At 34.5% G+C, this 18,964-nt stretch overlaps 3 protein-coding genes and 1 pseudogene across 3 annotated transcripts; 1 reads left to right on the top strand and 3 right to left on the bottom strand.

Moving 5' to 3' along the window:
- Positions 1 to 97: 97 nt before the first annotated feature.
- Positions 98 to 2,203, bottom strand: LOC120208788 (Golgi apparatus membrane protein-like protein ECHIDNA). The gene is made up of 6 exons (XM_039207964.1): positions 2,115 to 2,203; positions 1,594 to 1,650; positions 1,296 to 1,499; positions 1,147 to 1,206; positions 929 to 1,055; positions 98 to 376 (listed from the first exon to the last, which is right to left on the bottom strand). Exons 1-6 carry the CDS (start codon positions 2,127 to 2,129, stop codon positions 288 to 290), a joined length of 552 nt encoding a protein of 183 aa, XP_039063895.1. The 5' UTR covers positions 2,130 to 2,203; the 3' UTR covers positions 98 to 287.
- A 1,119-nt stretch (positions 2,204 to 3,322) lies between these two features.
- Positions 3,323 to 5,925, top strand: LOC120208787 (chloroplast stem-loop binding protein of 41 kDa b, chloroplastic). Its single transcript, XM_039207962.1, has 10 exons — positions 3,323 to 3,467; positions 3,933 to 4,067; positions 4,222 to 4,308; positions 4,393 to 4,483; positions 4,575 to 4,629; positions 4,723 to 4,783; positions 4,861 to 5,082; positions 5,198 to 5,314; positions 5,407 to 5,496; positions 5,578 to 5,925. The coding sequence occupies exons 1-10, from the start codon at positions 3,363 to 3,365 to the stop codon at positions 5,755 to 5,757; spliced, it is 1,143 nt and encodes a 380-aa protein (XP_039063893.1). The 5' UTR covers positions 3,323 to 3,362; the 3' UTR covers positions 5,758 to 5,925.
- Positions 5,926 to 6,649: 724 nt separating this feature from the next.
- On the bottom strand, positions 6,650 to 10,633 carry LOC120208785 (shaggy-related protein kinase alpha-like). Its single transcript, XM_039207960.1, has 13 exons — positions 10,535 to 10,633; positions 9,486 to 9,648; positions 9,242 to 9,334; positions 9,067 to 9,126; positions 8,692 to 8,964; positions 8,529 to 8,603; positions 8,321 to 8,377; positions 8,087 to 8,227; positions 7,933 to 7,983; positions 7,528 to 7,623; positions 7,354 to 7,437; positions 7,118 to 7,220; positions 6,650 to 7,016 (listed from the first exon to the last, which is right to left on the bottom strand). The coding sequence occupies exons 2-13, from the start codon at positions 9,594 to 9,596 to the stop codon at positions 6,934 to 6,936; spliced, it is 1,227 nt and encodes a 408-aa protein (XP_039063891.1). The 5' UTR covers positions 9,597 to 9,648; positions 10,535 to 10,633; the 3' UTR covers positions 6,650 to 6,933.
- A 1,483-nt stretch (positions 10,634 to 12,116) lies between these two features.
- Positions 12,117 to 16,484, bottom strand: LOC120208783 (annotated as a pseudogene).
- Between the last annotated feature and the right edge of the window lie 2,480 nt (positions 16,485 to 18,964).

Genomic DNA, 18,964 nt, shown 5'->3' with positions numbered 1-18,964 from the left:
AGTGTAAAGCATGAAATTGATGGCCTTTACTCATTGTTAATTTTTACCGAACAAAAAAATAGAAATTGTCTTGAAATAACCATCGTAGGTCATGGTATCTTGCAAGTGAAGGAACATTGTCATTACAAACTTTCAATGTGATTCATTATACAAAGCATTAGATGTACCATTTGAAAAATGAAACCAATCAAAAATGGCAAATTCAATACTCAGTTTTCTACATGCCACACTTGTTAACTTCACTACATTTTCTTCCATTTCGTTCTCGTATATTACTATCGACTGTTTCAGACAACACTAAATGCCGATTGTATGGTGGAAGAAAATCTCGAAGCAATGGTCTGGGTGGCGAACTGTTGAATCTGCTTCTTGGCATCTGAAAGGACCAAAAACATAATTTATGGTCAACATTTTTCCAACAATGAGTACATGCACTCTCAAATCTTAGCACCAATAACGTATTAACAGAGCGTCATCACTTATCATCTCTCAAACTAAATACATAGGGCAAAAACAATTCAAAACTACAACCTGCAAAAACCAGAGAATACATGCAGAAACAAAAGCAAATGCAAGAATGGCTATTGCCCGATTTACACCGAGAGGAATCACTACCCAGATGGTTGGTCTCCTTATGCAAACCAATAACACCAATCATGTAGTCAAATGATCGATAAAATGCAGTATATGGTATCCAGGGGAAAAGTCATCACAATATCTAAAGTACATGAGTCATGGCAATATGCGCTAATCTAAAAATCCCAGAGATATTCAGGCTGAGTCATAAACATCTAGGAAAACCTATTTTGCACCTATCATGAATTATTCAAGACCAAGTCATAATTAATTTAATAATCACATGTCATTTCCTTGTAGCAATATGATGTCGTACTCAACCGAGCATTGTAATTATAGTAAACAAACCAACCTTTGCGGCATTTGGTGAAGCCCACGATATTGGCAATGTTGAGAGTCAAACAAACTCCAACAACGAGGAGATAATCAGCTTGAAACCTTATGAGGGAGAATATTCCAAGCACAATCCAGGCAACAGCCTGAAAAATTAAAGAATGAATTAATGAATCTGAACATTTGGGACACACATCTTTACCTATCTCTACATAGTATGCCATGGGATAAACTTACCGAAAGGTAAAGGGTCCACCAAAATAGCCATGAATCTTTCTTGTTCATCCGGGCCAATGACTAAAATAGACAGCAACAGTGAACAATTGAGAGACTTGATAATGTTAAATCTAAAAAGTATGTATGGTTCAATTAAGCGAAACACTCACCTCTTGGTCAAGACATTCAAATCTCCATACGCTCTCCCCGAGATCATTAATTTCATTCCACCACCTCAAACCGACCAATATACGTCCACTAACATTCTTAACCACCCAAAAGTCAAGAGCAGAAAGAAGAACAGTCACCACAAAAATGATCACAAAGCTGTTGAGAAAGAGAGCAGAAAGGATGTAAAAGGCCAATGCCGCAGCCTGCAGGAAAAAAGAACTAAGCATCAACACCGGAAAAAAGGCATACAAATCGGATTCACAAGATCAAGATAATTAGATGCAGAAAACAATTGACCTTGAAGAGAACATGAAAGAAACACGTCCTGGGGTTGGCATAATTTTCAACTGCAGGCTGCACAAAAAGAGAAGTAAAATCATTTTAAAGCATCAAACCAGTACTCTTAAGCACCAAATAAAAATCTGGATCTCAAATTTGTAAAATGTCTATCTAGTTTTCATGTTCCAATAAGCAATGGGGTTGTTCAATTCACCGTCTTTCTTCAACCAAATCATTGAGGCAACATAAAAGATGAACATTTTTCAGTCCAAAGTTGGATCTTAGGATCTACTTTATAACAACCTAGTGTTCTTACCAACCTTTGCTTACAAATTGTCAGATTTCATCCGTTTTATCATCAAACAAACAAAAGGGCACGCTTCAAAGTCGAAATTTCTAAGGAAAAAAACTCAGATCTACCAGTTAACCAATCCGAGCACAGCATCATGCATAGAACAAGTAGGTACAAAATCAAGGAAATTAGATAAACTAGCAAAAAGAAAAATGGAGGGATTAAAAGAGAGATAGATCCAACTCACCTGAGCGAAGTCCATTATAGGGATAAGCTAGAATTTGATGGGGTTATGAATCTTTTGGAAAATTTACAGGGTTTTTCGCATACTTTTATCGAAACTGTTTTGGTTTTCCTTTGTTTATAGATCCAGGTGAAATGAGGGATATTCACGTGAGAAGGTCCCTAATTTTCAAGGAATTACTCGGATTTACCCTTCTCAATATTTGGTTCTTTTATTTACCACCAAATGTTACTGCGGCAGACCGTTAAGAATCTAAACTCATGGGGGGCTTATCATACAAATCGGTACAATTTTACATGCACACGGGGTCTCGATTTAAGCCCACCTGATTTTATAGAGTCATATTTTTATTTTTAAAATTTTAGATTTGAGTTGAAATTTTTGAAAGATAAAATTGGGTAGATTTAACGTGAAAAATATTTAATTAGAGAATAATAGTATAATTTACATTTATATATTTAAAGATGATTGTCGTAATACTCCTTTTCCTATAATTTTTTTTAATTAGAACTCTTGTTTATTTGAACTAATCAAATGGACTTACTAGTAATAGATAATAAGTCTTGAGTTTGAGTAGTTATGTTTGTATAGTGTGTTGTCAATTAATTAAAAAAATTAAATATATGTTATCTTATAATTACCTAAATTATTAAAAATTTATATTTCAACTAATAAAAGTGAGGATTATATATGTGTCAGGTCCGATCAACAATAAAATTTTACCTTGAAAACTGAGTAAAAGAATTTCAAACCTAAACCAAATAGAATGAAAGGGTGGATGAATATTATATTTAGATCAAATTTGAATAAATCAAAAACTCAACATAATCCATAATCATCTCTACTTATATTTACAGTTTTATCACTTTGATAAACTTAAAGAATTTAGTTAATAGATAAATAATTAACGATAAAATTAAACATAAATTAAAAGAAAAATCAAAATTTTCGATATGTTCGTAGGCGGAATTTCACGGGGTTAAGAGGAGCTTGGTCCCGCTAATTTTTTTTTTAAATATTAATTAATATTAATATATATATTTAAAAATTAAATAAAAAATATTTTAACTCCACCTTAATAAATTTTTGTTTCCAACGCTGGATATGATAGATAGAGTCCAACAGAAGGAGAGGCTGTGGATATAAGCAAAGGTCTTATCCTGATCGTGCGTTGAAAGAGATAAAACATGACGCTCATACTTGTTCAAGTTTCAGTCACTAATTCACAACCTCAAGCAAAGGCAAAGAGGCATGGCAAAGGTGGTGGTGTTGCAGCAGGCAACGAGGCAGCCTCCCATCTCCCTCCTCTCTTCCTCCCTCTCCCACTTCAATGGCACCAAACTCTTCCAAATCCAGGTCTCTCCCTCTCTCTCTCTCATCACATTTCTCTACTGAAAAATGCTTCCCTGGGCGGCTTAAACTTGACTAGGAATGTAAATGAACCGGATTTGAATGAATAATGTTGTATTGGTATTCGTTTGTTTATTTTTTAACATTCATATTCGGTTTTGAATCATTTTAATTTTTAATATTATTTTCGTGTTTGTTTTCTTATTTTTATATATGTTCCTGTTCAAGAAGAACCAAGTAAAGTAGCTCGTAAACGAGTCGATTAACGAGCTTATATACAAACTTTTAAACGAGTTTGTTTATGACCATAAATAAACCGAAGGAACCTTTATTCATATTCATTTGCTTATTAAATATATATATAAATTTTGTTCATAGTTCATACTAATTTATTTAACTTAATAAATAAACGTTATACGAACGTTATGTTCATTTAGGCCCCTAAACTTAAAGCACTTCACCTTGTTGCAGTACAAAAGAAAGGTGTATCAGCCAAAGGGTGCATTGCATGTTGCAGCATCCAGCACCAAGAAGATCCTTATAATGGGGGGCACTCGCTTCATCGGTGTTTTTTTGTCTAGACTCCTAGTGAAAGAGGGTCATCAGGTACACATTTGAATCTAAACTAATGTAAAATTTATGCATTGGAAGTTGGAACAGTGACAGATCCACACCTTATTGAGTGTGAGCATTGAAATTCAAATATTTCTAGATCCGCCACTGCATTGGAAGCTGATTATGGCTCATGATCCTTTGGCAGGTCACTTTGTTCACTAGAGGTAAAGCACCGGTCACACAACAATTGCCTGGTGAATCAGACAGCGACTACTCTGATTTTAAATCCAAGGTATGATGCCTTGAAAAGGTTTAATAATCTTGCTTTTCGGTTGACAACATGAGTGGTTTTGTATGACTGGTTTTGATTTGGTAGATCTTGCATCTGAAAGGAGATAGACAGGACTTCGAGTTCGTGAAATCGAGTCTTTCTGCCGAAGGCTTTGATGTGGTGTACGACATTAATGGTACTCGTCTCGTGCTCGTTCTGTGTTTTGCTTTTCCACTAGGATAGATCTGTGTTTCAAGTAGAGAATCCTTTTTGCTACGATTTTTCAGGACGAGAGGCGGTTGAAGTCGAACCGATATTGGATGCACTCCCAAATCTGCAACAGTAAGTTGAATCGATAGTTGTATTGGTTTATATGTCTTAAACCGGTGTCAAAACGGTGTCGATGCCATATTCTAATGCTTTGCTAATTCCCAGGTTCATATACTGCTCCTCAGCTGGTGTTTACCTCAAATCTGATATTTTACCACATTGTGAGGTAGGCATTGCCAGTTTTCACTCATGTTCCATTGGCTTTTGTTAATCTCTTCTAACTCGTTGGTGGCTCGCCGATAGGTTGATGCAGTCGATCCAAAGAGTAGGCACAAGGGAAAGCTTAATACCGAGAGCTTACTCGAGAAGAGGGGTGTCAACTGGACATCTTTGAGGCCAGTCTACATTTACGGACCTTTGAATTATAATCCGGTTGAAGAATGGTTCTTCCACCGTTTGAAAGCCGGCCGCCCTATTCCGATTCCAAACTCCGGAGTGCAAACAACCCAACTCGGTCATGTAAAGGTTAGTGGGACTGCAACACTGCTGCTACATATGCTGGCCACTCTGTATCTGTTATTTTGGCTACAAACAGAAATTTGTATGATATTTATCCCTTGCAATATTGGTGAAACTCCAGGACTTGGCAACGGCTTTCGTCCGGGTTCTCGGTAATGAAAAAGCCAGCAAGCAAGTGTTCAATATTTCAGGAGAGAAATACGTGACTTTCGACGGATTAGCGAAAGCTTGTGCCAAGGTAATTCGAACATTCTTCCATTGAGAAGATAAGAGATTGAAGTCATATGAATACCGAATTCATTACTGAAGTAGTTGTTGTTGTTCATCCAGGCTGGTGGATTTCCAGAACCCGAGATCGTTCACTACAACCCGAAGGAGTTAGACTTCGGTAAAAAGAAGGCATTCCCATTCAGAGATCAGGTAACTCTCCACACAAATTTCATTTCACATTCAGATAAAATGATTGCATGGAGAAATGTTCATATTTGCCATATATTGCAGCATTTCTTTGCATCAGTTGAGAAAGCAAAGCATGTGCTGGGACTGAAACCGGAATTCGACCTGGTGGAAGGACTCACAGACTCTTATAACCTCGATTTCGGAAGGGGAACATTCAGGAAGGAGGCCGATTTTTCAACTGATGACATGATTCTGAACAAAAGTTTTGCTCTTCAGTCGTAGGCAATTCGTCTCGTCATCACATTTTAAATTTTTCGTCGCTTCGAGTCAAGTCAGCATATATAATGATTAAGAAGAATGTTTCAATCTAATGGTCATATAAGCAACATTCACTGTTCTTTAATCAATCTGGAATGTGGAATTGTAGCCATGCACATGCAATAGCACCAATCCCTTTCTGGCATATCTAACCATACAATTGTAATACTGATTTCTCAAATATGTGCTATTGAAAACCAAAACACTACATAACAAGCACAAAGCATCTGATATGACAGTATTCTTTAAGGAGCTTGACAACATAGTTTAAACGACTATGATATGATTCATTCTAGTTTAAACGACTTTCCAACCATATACAATATACATATATATCTTCATATTCTTTTTTCACATACATAAATACGATTTCTAATGTTATTTAACAAATCAAAATCATCTAAAGTTATACATATTTTAAGAAAGAAATTTCAAGAAAACATTGATGAAAATATAAAAGATTAAAAGAACATATAGATAATTATAGTAGGAGGGTTAAATTAAACAAAGTTTAAAAGTAAATGATTAAATTACAAAAAGAAGAAAATCATTGTGAAAAAAGTGAATTTCCGTAGATGGAGAAATTATGTTATTTAAATTTAGTCAAAAATATATTTAAAATAAAAAAAAATAGAATTACATAAATATTCTTCAATGGTCGAAGAGCATAAAATACAAATTCAGTCAAAAATGAACTTAAAACAAAGACCAAAGTGACGAAACAAGATAACCATAAACCAAATTACAAAACAATCAAATTACTCTAAGAAAACACCAAAACTATGTTTTAATTTTCGGTTTTTCGATAAGCGTGACTCGAAATTCAAACCAAAATATATGACAAAACAAATGAACATGCAAATAAACATTGATCTTTCCTTCTCTAGGTCGACAAATTACATACAAGAAAACATACGAGAGTAGACATAAGTTTGGTCTCCATCAACCATGGATGTTACAATCTGCAGAAACATATAGAAGTGGGAAGATGATGTCTAAATCTGTCTGCTGCTTTTACATAAAACAAAGGTGGTAAGCTCAACAACATAAAATGCATGCAGCAACAAATAAACAAACATCGTGATGGCTTACATAAAGGTAATACGCTTTTGCTAGTTGGGTTACATTTCTGCATCAAAATCACAATCCAAGTGATTGACACTGCTTTCTTGCATGCTCCGGAACCAATTTCACCAATATCTCCATCGGAACACCCTTCAGTTCTGGTTTTAGGGTATGAGATCAGTAATAATCGATCATACATCTTAACGATACAGAAAAGCTCTCATTACAAAGAAAATGTTGTTTTGACTATATTCCTTACCGTGAGGTTTGAAGTTAAACAATGGCGGAAGGAACCGGCCATTTGGTAAGCGTGCATTTGGATCACGCAACTCGTCAAAGAAAGGATGGATCAAGGCATCAAGCTGCAACGTGAGCAAGGCAGAAAACCATAAGATTATAAATAGTGATCTTAGAACTTCTATCATCGATAAAAGTCAGAGGTGAATTGAAGGAAAAACATTTAAGCATAATAAAATGAAGAATTTATATAGTTACCGCAGAACACCGGAGATTAGGAGAGTATTGGAGTAATCTTGACACCAAATCAACAGCTTCAGGAGGCATGCGCTTATGGAATATCTAGTACAAGTTAATAATAATAATTATAATAATTGCTTGATAAGGTTGAACAAAAGACCATTTTCACACCCTTTCTTCGATCCTTAATACCTTATGCCATGGGTGAGCCTTAATCTGAGGGAATTTGAACTCTGTATAATTAGGGTTCATGCACTTAATTTCCTCTCGTGTTGGAGTGCCCAAGACCTAGAAAATAAACGCATAATTATCATATTTAAAGAGAAATGGTCAATTTGACAATGGAAATGACTAAAGCAGCTATAATGATGTCAAACAGAGGTATTTCACGACATTGTTATTAACAAAGGCACTCGTAGAAACAATAATAAATATGTCAATTTTGCATGGCAACGAATCTGTTATCTCGTGAAGAATTTAAGTTTCTTCCCATGGAAACATTCCAGAATGGCATTATTGTAATAATATGGACATACGCATACACACAAACATTGCACTAACTACTCACTCAGAAAATTAAGGACGAGATTTAAATACCTTAATAATCTCAACAAGTTGGTCGACTCCACTCTCACCAGGAAATAAAGGCTGAGATAAATAGAATATATATATATATATATTAATTTGGAACGCCAAGCTTAATTTAAGGTAATAATAACAACCATAAACCTCATATGCACACGTTTCCTACCTGTCCAAGTAACATTTCAGTAAGGACACATCCAGCAGACCAGATGTCTATAGCTGTAGTGTACTCGGTTGCTCCAAATATTAGCTCAGGTGCTCTATAATACCTTGAGCAGATATATGATATGTTTGGTTCCCCTTTCACCTACCAAGATATGAAAATATAAAATAATAAAGACCTAAGCAAAACTCAAAGATCCATAAACAAATTAGTAAATTTAATGAGATTATAACCTACCAAGACTTTTGCACTTCCAAAATCACATAGTTTAAGTTGATGAGTATGCGGATTTACCTGTAAGGAGGAAAGTGTAAGACATCAAGATCAAGTTCAAAAATAAGAGGATTGACTTGACAAGTTCAATCACTTTACAGGCAAGGGATACTACTAAAATCAACAAACAAGGAGGCAAAATGTCACGGTAGAAAGAGATATTTGAACATACCAAAAGGTTTTGAGGTTTGATGTCCCGATGACACACGCCAATGCTGCAATGGATGTAAGACAAAGCCCTAAATATCTACCAAATATCAGCCTTTATTAGCGCCTAAGATGAGTAAAAGTAAAAGAACACAAGAGAAATCAAAATTTTAAACACTGGCATGTACCTGGTATGTATAAAGTTTCACATATATCAATGGCATCCTTTGGTTCAACTTGTTATAGTGCTTGATCACACGATGAATAGTCTCAGGTACATACTCAAGTACCAAATTAAGATAAAGTTCATCCTTGTTTGTTGTTGAAAAAAAGCAATGTTTCAAAGCCACAACATTTGGGTGATCAAGAAGCCGCATTATTTGCAGCTCACGGTTCTTATACCTCTTATCTTGAAGAACCTTCTTTATAGCAACAGTTTCACCTGTCTCCAAGCACTTTGCCTTCATTTTACCAAAAAAAAAAAAACGAATGTCCATTACTAACATAAAAATAAAGATTAACAAGATATACCACCAATCATAAAACAAGGCAGAGTTGGTTACCTGGAAAACAACTCCAAAGGATCCATGTCCAACCACATGTTCAGCCATGTAACTAATCGTCTGGAATTTATAGTGTTATATTAGAAAATGACATGTAATGAAAGAAAATGGGAGAAAAGGATAACTTGCAAAGTTTACTAGCAGCAATTAGATATCAAACCAGTAAAAACAATACCTGTTTTGGCCGACCATTTTTACCACCAATAGTTGTCACAATTATATGCCCTGTCTCTGTCCCATTACAATCAACAACTGTTGCTTCCATTTCCTAAAAATTAGAGATGATCCATGAGTCGTAGCTGCATTCCTTTTTTTTACTAATGAAAGCTGGTAGTACTTGGTAATTATTAAATTAAATGATTAGAAAAATTCGAAAGTAGGTAACAACAATGATAAAGGTTCAAGGAAGAAATGTTTACTTTTTCATCTCTAATTTTCATGTCATTCATCTCCTCGGGTAACTTTTCGGCAGCAGCAGCATTAGATTCTCTTACACCAGAAGAAGTAGGCACCATGCCCACGGAAGCCATCTTTAAGAAAAAAAGTGTGTCCTAATTCTCCACTTTTCAGCCAATCATTTATCTACATTGCAAAAGGGCCAAAAAGATGTTAATAAACTCAACTAGAGACACAACTGGTATGTTAAAAACAATCTCTATCATTAACTACACCAAAAAGACTAAAGTTCAACACACTCACAATACCCCAAAAAACCAATCAAATGAACTAAGCCCTTTTATCTACGTAGCAATTCAAGCTTAACAAAACAACCACTCAGCCACTTCTAATCCCAGAAAGACTTTGAGCAAATACCCATTATTTTAATTAAAAAAAATAAACTACAACACTTATGATCCCATCAATGCATAAATTTTTAGCTTATACAATCATATATCTATACAATTATACATATATATATTATAAACGGGGAAATAAACCTCCATATCTAGCTAAAAATGGCATTCTAAGATATCATTCAGACAAAAAGGAGCTAATAACTCTAAGCACACAAAAAAGAATAGAATGTTATGGGAATTTCATCAATTGTAAGCACTTATTTTTCAACCTTTTTTGGGATGGGATTTCATAATACAAATATACAGCTAATGATTACAGACTCATCAAGCAAATTAATGAGAAAAATAAAAAACAGAGGATTACGAGGTAATATCCATAGAAGGAAACCAAATTAAAAAAAACACCCAACTTCAATTAATGTTCAATAATAATAAAAAAATGGATCCTAGAGGTAGACTTGAACCACCAAACACACAAAAATCAGATTTTTTTCTTTGGTAAATAAAAAACAACGTGGTGATCCAAATCTAACAGCCACAAACAAGATCGTACAAGAAACAATCCGATCCAAAACACACACACACAATAAGATATTTTAATCATCGATTCTGTAGATAGAAACCCAAAAGGAAAAAAAGGGTAAGAGAAGAAATAAGAGAGGGTGATATACATATGGATTGAAAGAGGAAATACAGGAGAAGAAGCAGAGCAGCAGACGCGGTTGAGGAGACGCAGCGGTGAAGAAAGGAGAAATTGGTAAAAAGAGAAGGAAACAATATTTGATTTTATATTTTTGTATTCTGCAAATTGTGATTTGTATAAGACAGTTCAATAAATTTGGTGTTTCACATGCTATTTCAGATTTCTATTTCGTTTTTTTATTATTAATATTTATTTTAATTTTGTATTTGATTAAATACTTTATTATTTATTAGTAAAATTAAATAAATAAAGTTACTGTATTGGGGGTTGCCATAGTGTTGACAGAGACAGACTCTTGAAACACGGAAAGTGATTTTCATTTTGTTGTTCTTTCCTTTATTTAATCTGATGATGATGATGATTATTAAATATTAAAATAAATTTTTGTTTAACTATTATTATATTTATAAAACAAAGATTAAATTGTTAAAGTAAAGTTGCTCGATATATAAATCGTATAAACTTTATATAAATTTATATATTTTATTTACAATGCAGGGGGTTTTACATTATAAAATTTTAATTTATAATTTAAAGTTCACCGTCTGTTGAATATCGATTTCGTTAATTTAACTACTTTCGGCCATGGAACACTCTAGGCCTTTTTAACTTATTTTAGGGTCAAATTGTTGCTTTGGTCCCTTTCCATGCTTATATTTTGTATTTAGTACTTTCGGTTGACTATTCTTTTAGGGTAAAGTACACAAATTACCTCCGACTATTGGTGGTTGAGTTTTTTAACTATTAAAAATTATAAAATATTCTTTTGACTATAAGATATTATTTTTTAAGTCCTTCAATTACTAGAAGTTACAAAATGATCACCTGATTATTTCTATGTTCCAAACTCATCATTTTCTGTTAAAAAAACTAATGACATTTTGGGTTGAACATTAACCTGCTGATTAAGATGTGTTAAAATTTGATTCTAGAATCTCAAACGACTATCATATCTCAATCAGTATTATAACATCCAGTTCAGACGATTATTAATATTTTACCCAAAAAAGACGAATTTGGAATGTATAAATAGTCTGATGACTATTGTATAAATCTCAATAATTAATAGATTCAACAAAACAACATCATATAGTTAGAGAATAACTTTGTATCATTTAATTTAATGTACTTTATCATTTTTTTATCAAAGATAAATGTGTTTACTTATTTATATAAAAAAGAACATAGATAAGATAACAATAGAATTGAATGGTTTTCGTGATAAAAAAGAATTTTTTTCTCTTAAAGATTTGGATTCGAATATATACATCTACATGATATTGTATTTTATCAATATGATAAGAAAATTATGAATATATAGTTAAAGAAAACAGAAGTCAGCAGCCATCAATCATATATACCATATTCAAATAACAATCATATATATATATTACTCATTCTAATGCATCCATCCATCTATATATATCAAACTAATTTAATGTCACAAATTAAATGAACAACTCCTCAATTATTCATACTTTCCACATAATATCCTGGAACACTCTTTAAGCAATAGAAACAGCAGTTACACCACGCTACCACATTTAGTTGTATAATTCAGAATATGGTTCATCTTCAAGATTCAGATAAACTGTTAAAACCAATAAAGCACATCGTTAAACCAAAAACAAAGCATTCCAAATGGTCCATCTCTTAGAATAAGTGGTAAATGCAGTCCCATAAGAGTGGAGCATGAACACGAAATAACCAATGACGGTTACCCCCATTAAATGATGCCACAAATTTACAGACTAACATTTATCCTTAAGACAATCCAACTGGAACGTGATCCTAGTAGTATAAAAACTAACAGTACAACACTCCAAAGCTATATGTTAGACGACTACAATCTTCTAAAATACCAGCTGCTGCAACTATATCATGTCTAAACATTAAAAACTAACCGGAAAATTGATAGGACTAACATCACATCTATCGTAACTTGGAACGTTTGGGAATTGAACTACTAGGAGGGGCTCGGGATTTCCCAAAAGCCTTCATTTTCCTTCTCTTCCTATCTTCCTCGCTGTCCGATTCATTCCCCTTCTCCCTGTCTGCATTGCTTGCTTCCCTCTCCAACTCCTCCCATGTCTTTCCCTTCTCTTCTTCAGAGTATTCCTCAGATTCTTCTTCCTCTTCATCCTCGGACTCGACCAATGACGCACTATCAGAGTCATCATCCTCTGACTCAGATTCAGGCTCCACATCAGATGGATCGTAACCCTGATCCGATTCCTCTTCATCCTCAGACTCAGGATCACTAGCTTCCAAGTTCAAAAATTCCCAACCCCCATTTTCAATGAAGCTCTGTGGATCATCAGTGATTGTCTTCAGAATCTGCCGCCAGTTCAGATTCAGCCTGCTCTCGTAGTACTTGATGTCTGTTGTATCCAGCCATTCCTTGATGCCATCAAGTGCAGTTGAAGGGATGGAATCAATCCTGAGTACATCTTTCTTGAAGTCCTTAAAGACAATGGTCATGTCAAAATTTTTCTGCCCAAGGCCAACTCTTTCCAGGTTAACAATCTCAATCTCACTTAAGGTGACCACAAGGAAAGGATTCTCTACCAGCTCAACCAAACAGCTTGAGGTTGGCACAATGAAAGCAGAGGCTTTGTACGGGACCCCATGGAAGCCAAGTTCTCTAAGAGGCTGATCAAACTCGAGATCAAGACCATTAAACTGAGGTTGTCCCCAGAGATCATTTACCCTATTCACAAAACTCTGGAAATCCATGTTGATCTTATTCTTCCTATCTCTCTCCCTTTGCTCTTCTTCAATTTCATCTGGGTCATAAGCAGATCTCTTTGCCCCTCCCAATGTCTGCACTACATCCATAACCTCAACATAAAATTGTACATCCTTGGTTTTCTTGTTTCCTACCATTATGTGGTTGTGCAGATGAAAGTGATGGAGTGTGATCATCTCTTTCTCAGCAGGCTGGAAGAATGCATGCTTTATGTTTCCAAACATATGTCGACACGCTCATCAGCTCTAGTGGTAGAATACCGGAAACCGTTAGCATGGGCTTCAAGTGTTCCTGGAATCTTTCTCCCACGACCGCCAAAAACAGGACGTATCCAAAGGTCAGATAACCGTATAGGCTTGAATCTGTTCCCTGCAAGTTGAAGTTTTTCTTGAGTAACCAAGGTAGCTCTCTCAGCTTTCTCAGATTCCCTAGCAACGACATGCCGGCGAAGTGTTTTAATCTGTTGTACCACTTCACTTATGTGCCTTGGATCCTTGGAGCGAAATGAGACTTCTTTTAGATATAATGCTCCTTGATTCTTTAGAGAGTTTGAATCGTGAGGGCTAAAAGGAGTCCCTGGAACATTAAATATAATCCGGATAAAGCAATTCCGATTGGTATCCTGCTGGCTGGAAACTGTCCTTATAGTAGCCACATGAAAAGGTACCATACTACCATAAATTGGCAAGAGCACAGCTTCGTTCTTTTGGTCAACTTGAATCATAAAATCTCTAGGCGGGGGCAGGTCGTTGACATTCTTATAAGCTATCAAATCAGTTGAAGCTTTTGCAGCTGAACGGTTGTCTCCATTCCCAGGTCCACCCGCAAGCCGCCTAGCCGTTTCTTCATTCTTCTGACGAGCAAGTTCTGCTTGGTGCTGCCTACGCAACTCCTCCTTAGAGGTCTCATGATTATCTGACCTAAGCACCGTCTTAGACATAAAGGGCTCCAAGCCATTTGTTTCAGCCCTCACAGTCATTTCTTCCTCCTCATCTTCATTGAACGAGTAAGCCACATCTTTAACAGCCTTGGAACATTTTCCAGTCACCACTTCCGTATTTTGTTCACCAACAATAACTGTATCAGCAAGTAAGAGAGAAAAATTACTGCTCTTTGGTTTCTTACTCTCACATTGCAAGTTCTGAAAACCAAGTGACACATTGAAAACCATTCCTGCTTTGACCAAGCGGTCATTCTTCCCATTGAGATTAAGCCCTGACTCACGAAACTCAAGACCAATTCCTGTTCCAGCAGATTTTGTTAGATTGGGAATCCAGTCAGGAGCCTCTTTCTCAACAATTGAAAATGCAGCTTGATACGCAGCACTAAATTTTCTCCCAGGCTTCAAAGCACCAATTGCAGCTTCATGGGCCTTAAGAAGAACCCCATATGCCTTGTTCTGAAGTGGGGTGGCATCAATCAAGATAGTTCTCGCAAGATTTGAGCAATAACTGTTATAGCGAGTTCCAACTGCACATAAGATAACACTGGCAGAATCATAGTACAGGTTCTCGTCATTGCTTGCAGCACTAGGTCTGAGATCAAACTCGCCCCCACTTTGAAATATGGGAGGATAACAAATATCGACATTCTCCGGCTTAAGCTTTACTTTGGCTAGCTGTGGATTCACTATAGCTTTCTCAGTTTCATCCATCAAGGCAGCATGAGTAATTTTCTTCTCCTCATCAATTACACTTTCTAGCTTTGGAATCACAATATTATTCATCACGTTGTAGCTTAAATAAGCAGCTTTCTTGACATTCATAACTTCCTCTTTGTCTTTCACAGCAAACAGGTCAGATAAACCATTAGTTACATCAGTAAGCTGAAAGCCAGAACTTTTTAGTTGTTCAGCCCAAGTCTCTAAAAGCTTTCCTTCAGGAGCTTCTCGAGCTATGCAACCAAAAATAGGAGAATCATTTTCAGACCCCTTGCATTGTACATTGATGGACTTAAATATAGCATCCATTAATGCAACTCCATCATCACTCTTTGCCTTCACATGCATAACAACATCAGCCCCCACAGCCTCCTTAGCAGATTTCTTCACAACTTCAAGAAGAGAAGCTTTCTTCTGGCTACACAAGAAATGAATCTGCTTCTTTGTGAAAACAATTATAGTCTCGGGAAACTCATAACCTAGCAACCAAATGTCTAGTGCTGATGATTTCAGATATCGTAAATCTTCTGAAGGTGGTGGTGTAGCTACTGCAAAAACACAAGAAGAGCCCCAGAGCTCGGCATTGTGTTCATTCCAGTGTGAATACATAGCCTTCAGACGTTTGCTGAAATTGTCCAGATTAATAGAGTAAGTATTTCCTGATCCAGGAGCTGTCCCATTTGGATGCTGGCCATTTGCACCCCGATGATCAGTCATTTAGGAGCTATTCTGCATAAGAAAGTAGGATGAATTAATAACCAATATATATAATGTGGCGACAAAAATATAGGAGTTTTCTAACAAATAGTTCAACAGCAATTTCAACTAAGAATTAGGTTAACTTTTTAGGAAGCTTAAACCACTTGAGAAACTACAAAAAAGTCAAAGAAAAAAAATGCAATATCCCAACATGCCACAGTCCTCATGAAACAGGATTCATAAAACTCAAATCGAAACCCAGGAATTTAAAGTTCGAAAAAGTTCAAGTCTCGCAAATTAATACTAGAAAACACATAAAAACCCAGCATTACATGTCGAAAACACCAATGGAATTTGTCTAACACTTCAACTTCTAATCAAACGAAACACAAATTCAAACGCAAATTAGGGTCCGAATGGTTCCAAATACTAAAAAAAGCACTGAGACAAAAGGAATACAACAAGAAAAACTCACGTTTCCCAACTCTGCAGACAATTTCCAGTAATTCCCAGTCTGGAATCCCCTGGCTTGGAAATCAATTAGGCTTATTGCCTCAGCGGCGGCCGCACACTAACTTGGAGAAATCGAAATTAGGGTTAGGGTTTCAAATAGAGCCGCAAACAGAAATAATCCAAAATTCGAGGCTTGTAAAACAAATTATTTGGCCCAAAAAGGGAGAAACGAAGTTGGGGGAGCGAAGAAAATTAGAGGAAAATTCGGAAAATTCTTTTCCCTTCGATTTTGGGAATCGAAGATTTTAAGAGAAACAATGAAAAATCTGAGCAATGGGAGTTGCAAGAGGGGAAAAAATTATAAATGGCGGGGAAGGCAAATGTTTTCTTTTAGATTGCATTTTATTATAGGCTTAATATAGAAGAAGTGCCCAAATTATACTATTGTTTTTAAAGTGGTACTGAATTTTTTTTCCGGTTAATTTAAATGTCTAATGTTACAAATATTATTACTTTAAATATCTCGACTATAACGGAGTTAAAAAGTCTGTTAAGTGACATGTGTCATATTTAGATAATTTTTAAAAAAAAATAAATGAAAAACTTAAAAATATTAATATATTTAAAAGAACCTTATATTTTTAAAAATTATAAAAAAGTCACAAATCTCTAATCCTAACCCTAACTGTACTTCCCTTTCCAGCCACGACAATCGAAGATGTCTCCTTTGTCTTCGTGCGTGTCATCGGATTACATGAGTGTCGTGATTTTGGGGGTTCCAGTTCGTCGTTTCTTTTGTCAAAGACGTCGTGTATATGGGTTATGGGTCATCAGGTTTGGCTTCTCGTTGGGTGGAGGTCCGATGAATGGTAACAGTGTCAAACGGTGACAAACGACGTGGGCATAGAGATTGAAATTAGAGTTTTCAAAGTTTTAGATTTTTTAAGATTTGATAAACTTTTAAGGTTTTTTTCTAAAATTAATATAAAATTTTAAGTTTTTTATATTAAATAAAACTTTCAAAATTATATAAATATGATGTATGTCATTAATGGGATTTTTAACGGTCATTACGACCATTGCATTTAAAATAATAACGTTAAGCACCTGGATTGATAAAAAAGAAGTTTAAACATTAATTTGAGAAAAAGAGTATAGTTTGGGCTTTTATATTAAGCCTTTATTATATACATCACTAATTTAAAATTTCAGCCTGAGGTTGTCGTAACGTTTTTGATAACGAATGTTTAAATTTTAAAAGAAAACCCTAAATTACGATTTATATGGGATTTTTTTTTATTTTTTCTTTTAATTTGATTAAATTGATATGGAGTCGTCATCGTCCTTTAGGTTAGATAGGTTGAATACCTAAAAACGTATTTTAAAACAATTTTAAGAAAAAATCATTTAACAAACAAAAATTAGTCCTCATTTACCAAAAAATCATTTTAAAGAGTTCGGGAGTCGATTACGCGTAGAAAAGGGTAACCACCCCACAGCGCCCAAAATTGGTACATTGTCGCTTATAATTTGTTGTATGGTGAAAATAAAAATTAAAGTGTGATTCGTTTTATTGAACATTGACTAATTTATTTTGAATTATTTTTTTAGGGGAAATTTCTATTCGAAAAAGAAATTATGAGATTTGCACATCCTTCAATGGGAAGACTATCACACCTATTTCTCCTCTATACGAGAAATGTTCCCTCCTCAAGTATTATCAAGAATGTCACCAATTGAAAATAAATTGAATATTGATAATTACATACAATGTCATAACATGCAATTTAGAAGATAGGGAAATAACATATACATTTCACGACTTAAAATTAAAATAAAAGATTGACCTAATTATCGTTATTTTTTTATTAAAACGAACTCAATCTATTTCAAGTTCATTTTTTGTTCGAATGTCGTCTTGAATCGCACGACATCTATCAAGTTATGCTTTTCATACCCATTCTACAATAAACATTCTTAAAAAACATGAGTTAAAATATATTAAAGGAAGTCATAAAAAGATACTTCTTAACTTGAAATGTCATAAAAATAAATTAAAAATACGAGTTAAAATATATTAAAATGTCATAAAAAATAAAAATGTGAGCTAACCAAAATATAAGCTAACATATAAGGATTAAAATGTATTAAAGCAAAATATATATGATAAGAATGAAAATAAACCAAAAATCCAATCAGATAATAATCATAAGGACTAAATCACATGATAAATAAAACAATAAGGACCAAACATGTAATAAATCCCTCAAACTTTAAACATTAGATCAAAAACAATGACTGAAAAAGAATACAATATAAATATCATGACTAGAGTCAAAAATCAACATAAATATACTAACATATAAGTAAGGACGAAAATATAACATGAAACAAAAGTGAGGGTCAAATCAAGAGAAAATAAGTTTATTTAATGACCAAATTACAAGTATTGTAAACATTTAAACCCTCCATTTGTAGATAACCCACACGCGTTTAAGGAGCCCTAAACGAAGGTGTATTGGGCTTTAGTATTAAAGCCTGAAACAGGATTGTAAAACCCTATTTCTCTCATTTTGTTACAGCCCCAATAAGTTCTAAACTCTCTATAACACCCTTAACTCATATACGTCACCGCATACTGGTTAAAGTCACACCAATCATAAAAAACATTTTCTTTTTAAAAATATTAAAATTACGCTTATTTAAAATCTTAAAATGCATTTCTTTATTTTTAAAACTAATAATCACATAAAACCATAATGTAATATTTAAAAACATAATTCAATATTGTATTATTCATTTATTTTATTTATCATACTTAATATTACCCTATTTTA

This window comes from Hibiscus syriacus, unplaced genomic scaffold (assembly GCF_006381635.1).
Source record: "Hibiscus syriacus cultivar Baekdansim isolate YM2019G1 unplaced genomic scaffold, ASM638163v2 tig00017595_pilon, whole genome shotgun sequence".
In the NCBI taxonomy this organism is placed as follows: Eukaryota; Viridiplantae; Streptophyta; class Magnoliopsida; order Malvales; family Malvaceae; genus Hibiscus; species Hibiscus syriacus.
This window is presented reverse-complemented; position numbering and strand designations above follow the sequence as displayed.

Coding starts and splice junctions, on each gene's coding strand:
- LOC120208785 (XM_039207960.1), bottom strand. CDS start 9,596: ATGGCTTCCGTGGGCATGGTGCCTACTTCTTCTGGTGTAAGAGAATCT. Junction 9,127..9,241: donor AAAATGGTCGGCCAAAACAG/GTATTGTTTTTA, acceptor TATAAATTCCAG/ACGATTAGTTACATGGCTGA. Junction 8,965..9,066: donor CCTTTGGAGTTGTTTTCCAG/GTAACCAACTCT, acceptor GGTAAAATGAAG/GCAAAGTGCTTGGAGACAGG.
- LOC120208788 (XM_039207964.1), bottom strand. Junction 1,207..1,295: donor TTGAATGTCTTGACCAAGAG/GTGAGTGTTTCG, acceptor TGTCTATTTTAG/TCATTGGCCCGGATGAACAA. Junction 377..928: donor CTTCACCAAATGCCGCAAAG/GTTGGTTTGTTT, acceptor TGGTCCTTTCAG/ATGCCAAGAAGCAGATTCAA.
- LOC120208787 (XM_039207962.1), top strand. CDS start 3,363: ATGGCAAAGGTGGTGGTGTTGCAGCAGGCAACGAGGCAGCCTCCCATC. Junction 4,068..4,221: donor TAGTGAAAGAGGGTCATCAG/GTACACATTTGA, acceptor ATCCTTTGGCAG/GTCACTTTGTTCACTAGAGG. Junction 5,497..5,577: donor CATTCCCATTCAGAGATCAG/GTAACTCTCCAC, acceptor CATATATTGCAG/CATTTCTTTGCATCAGTTGA.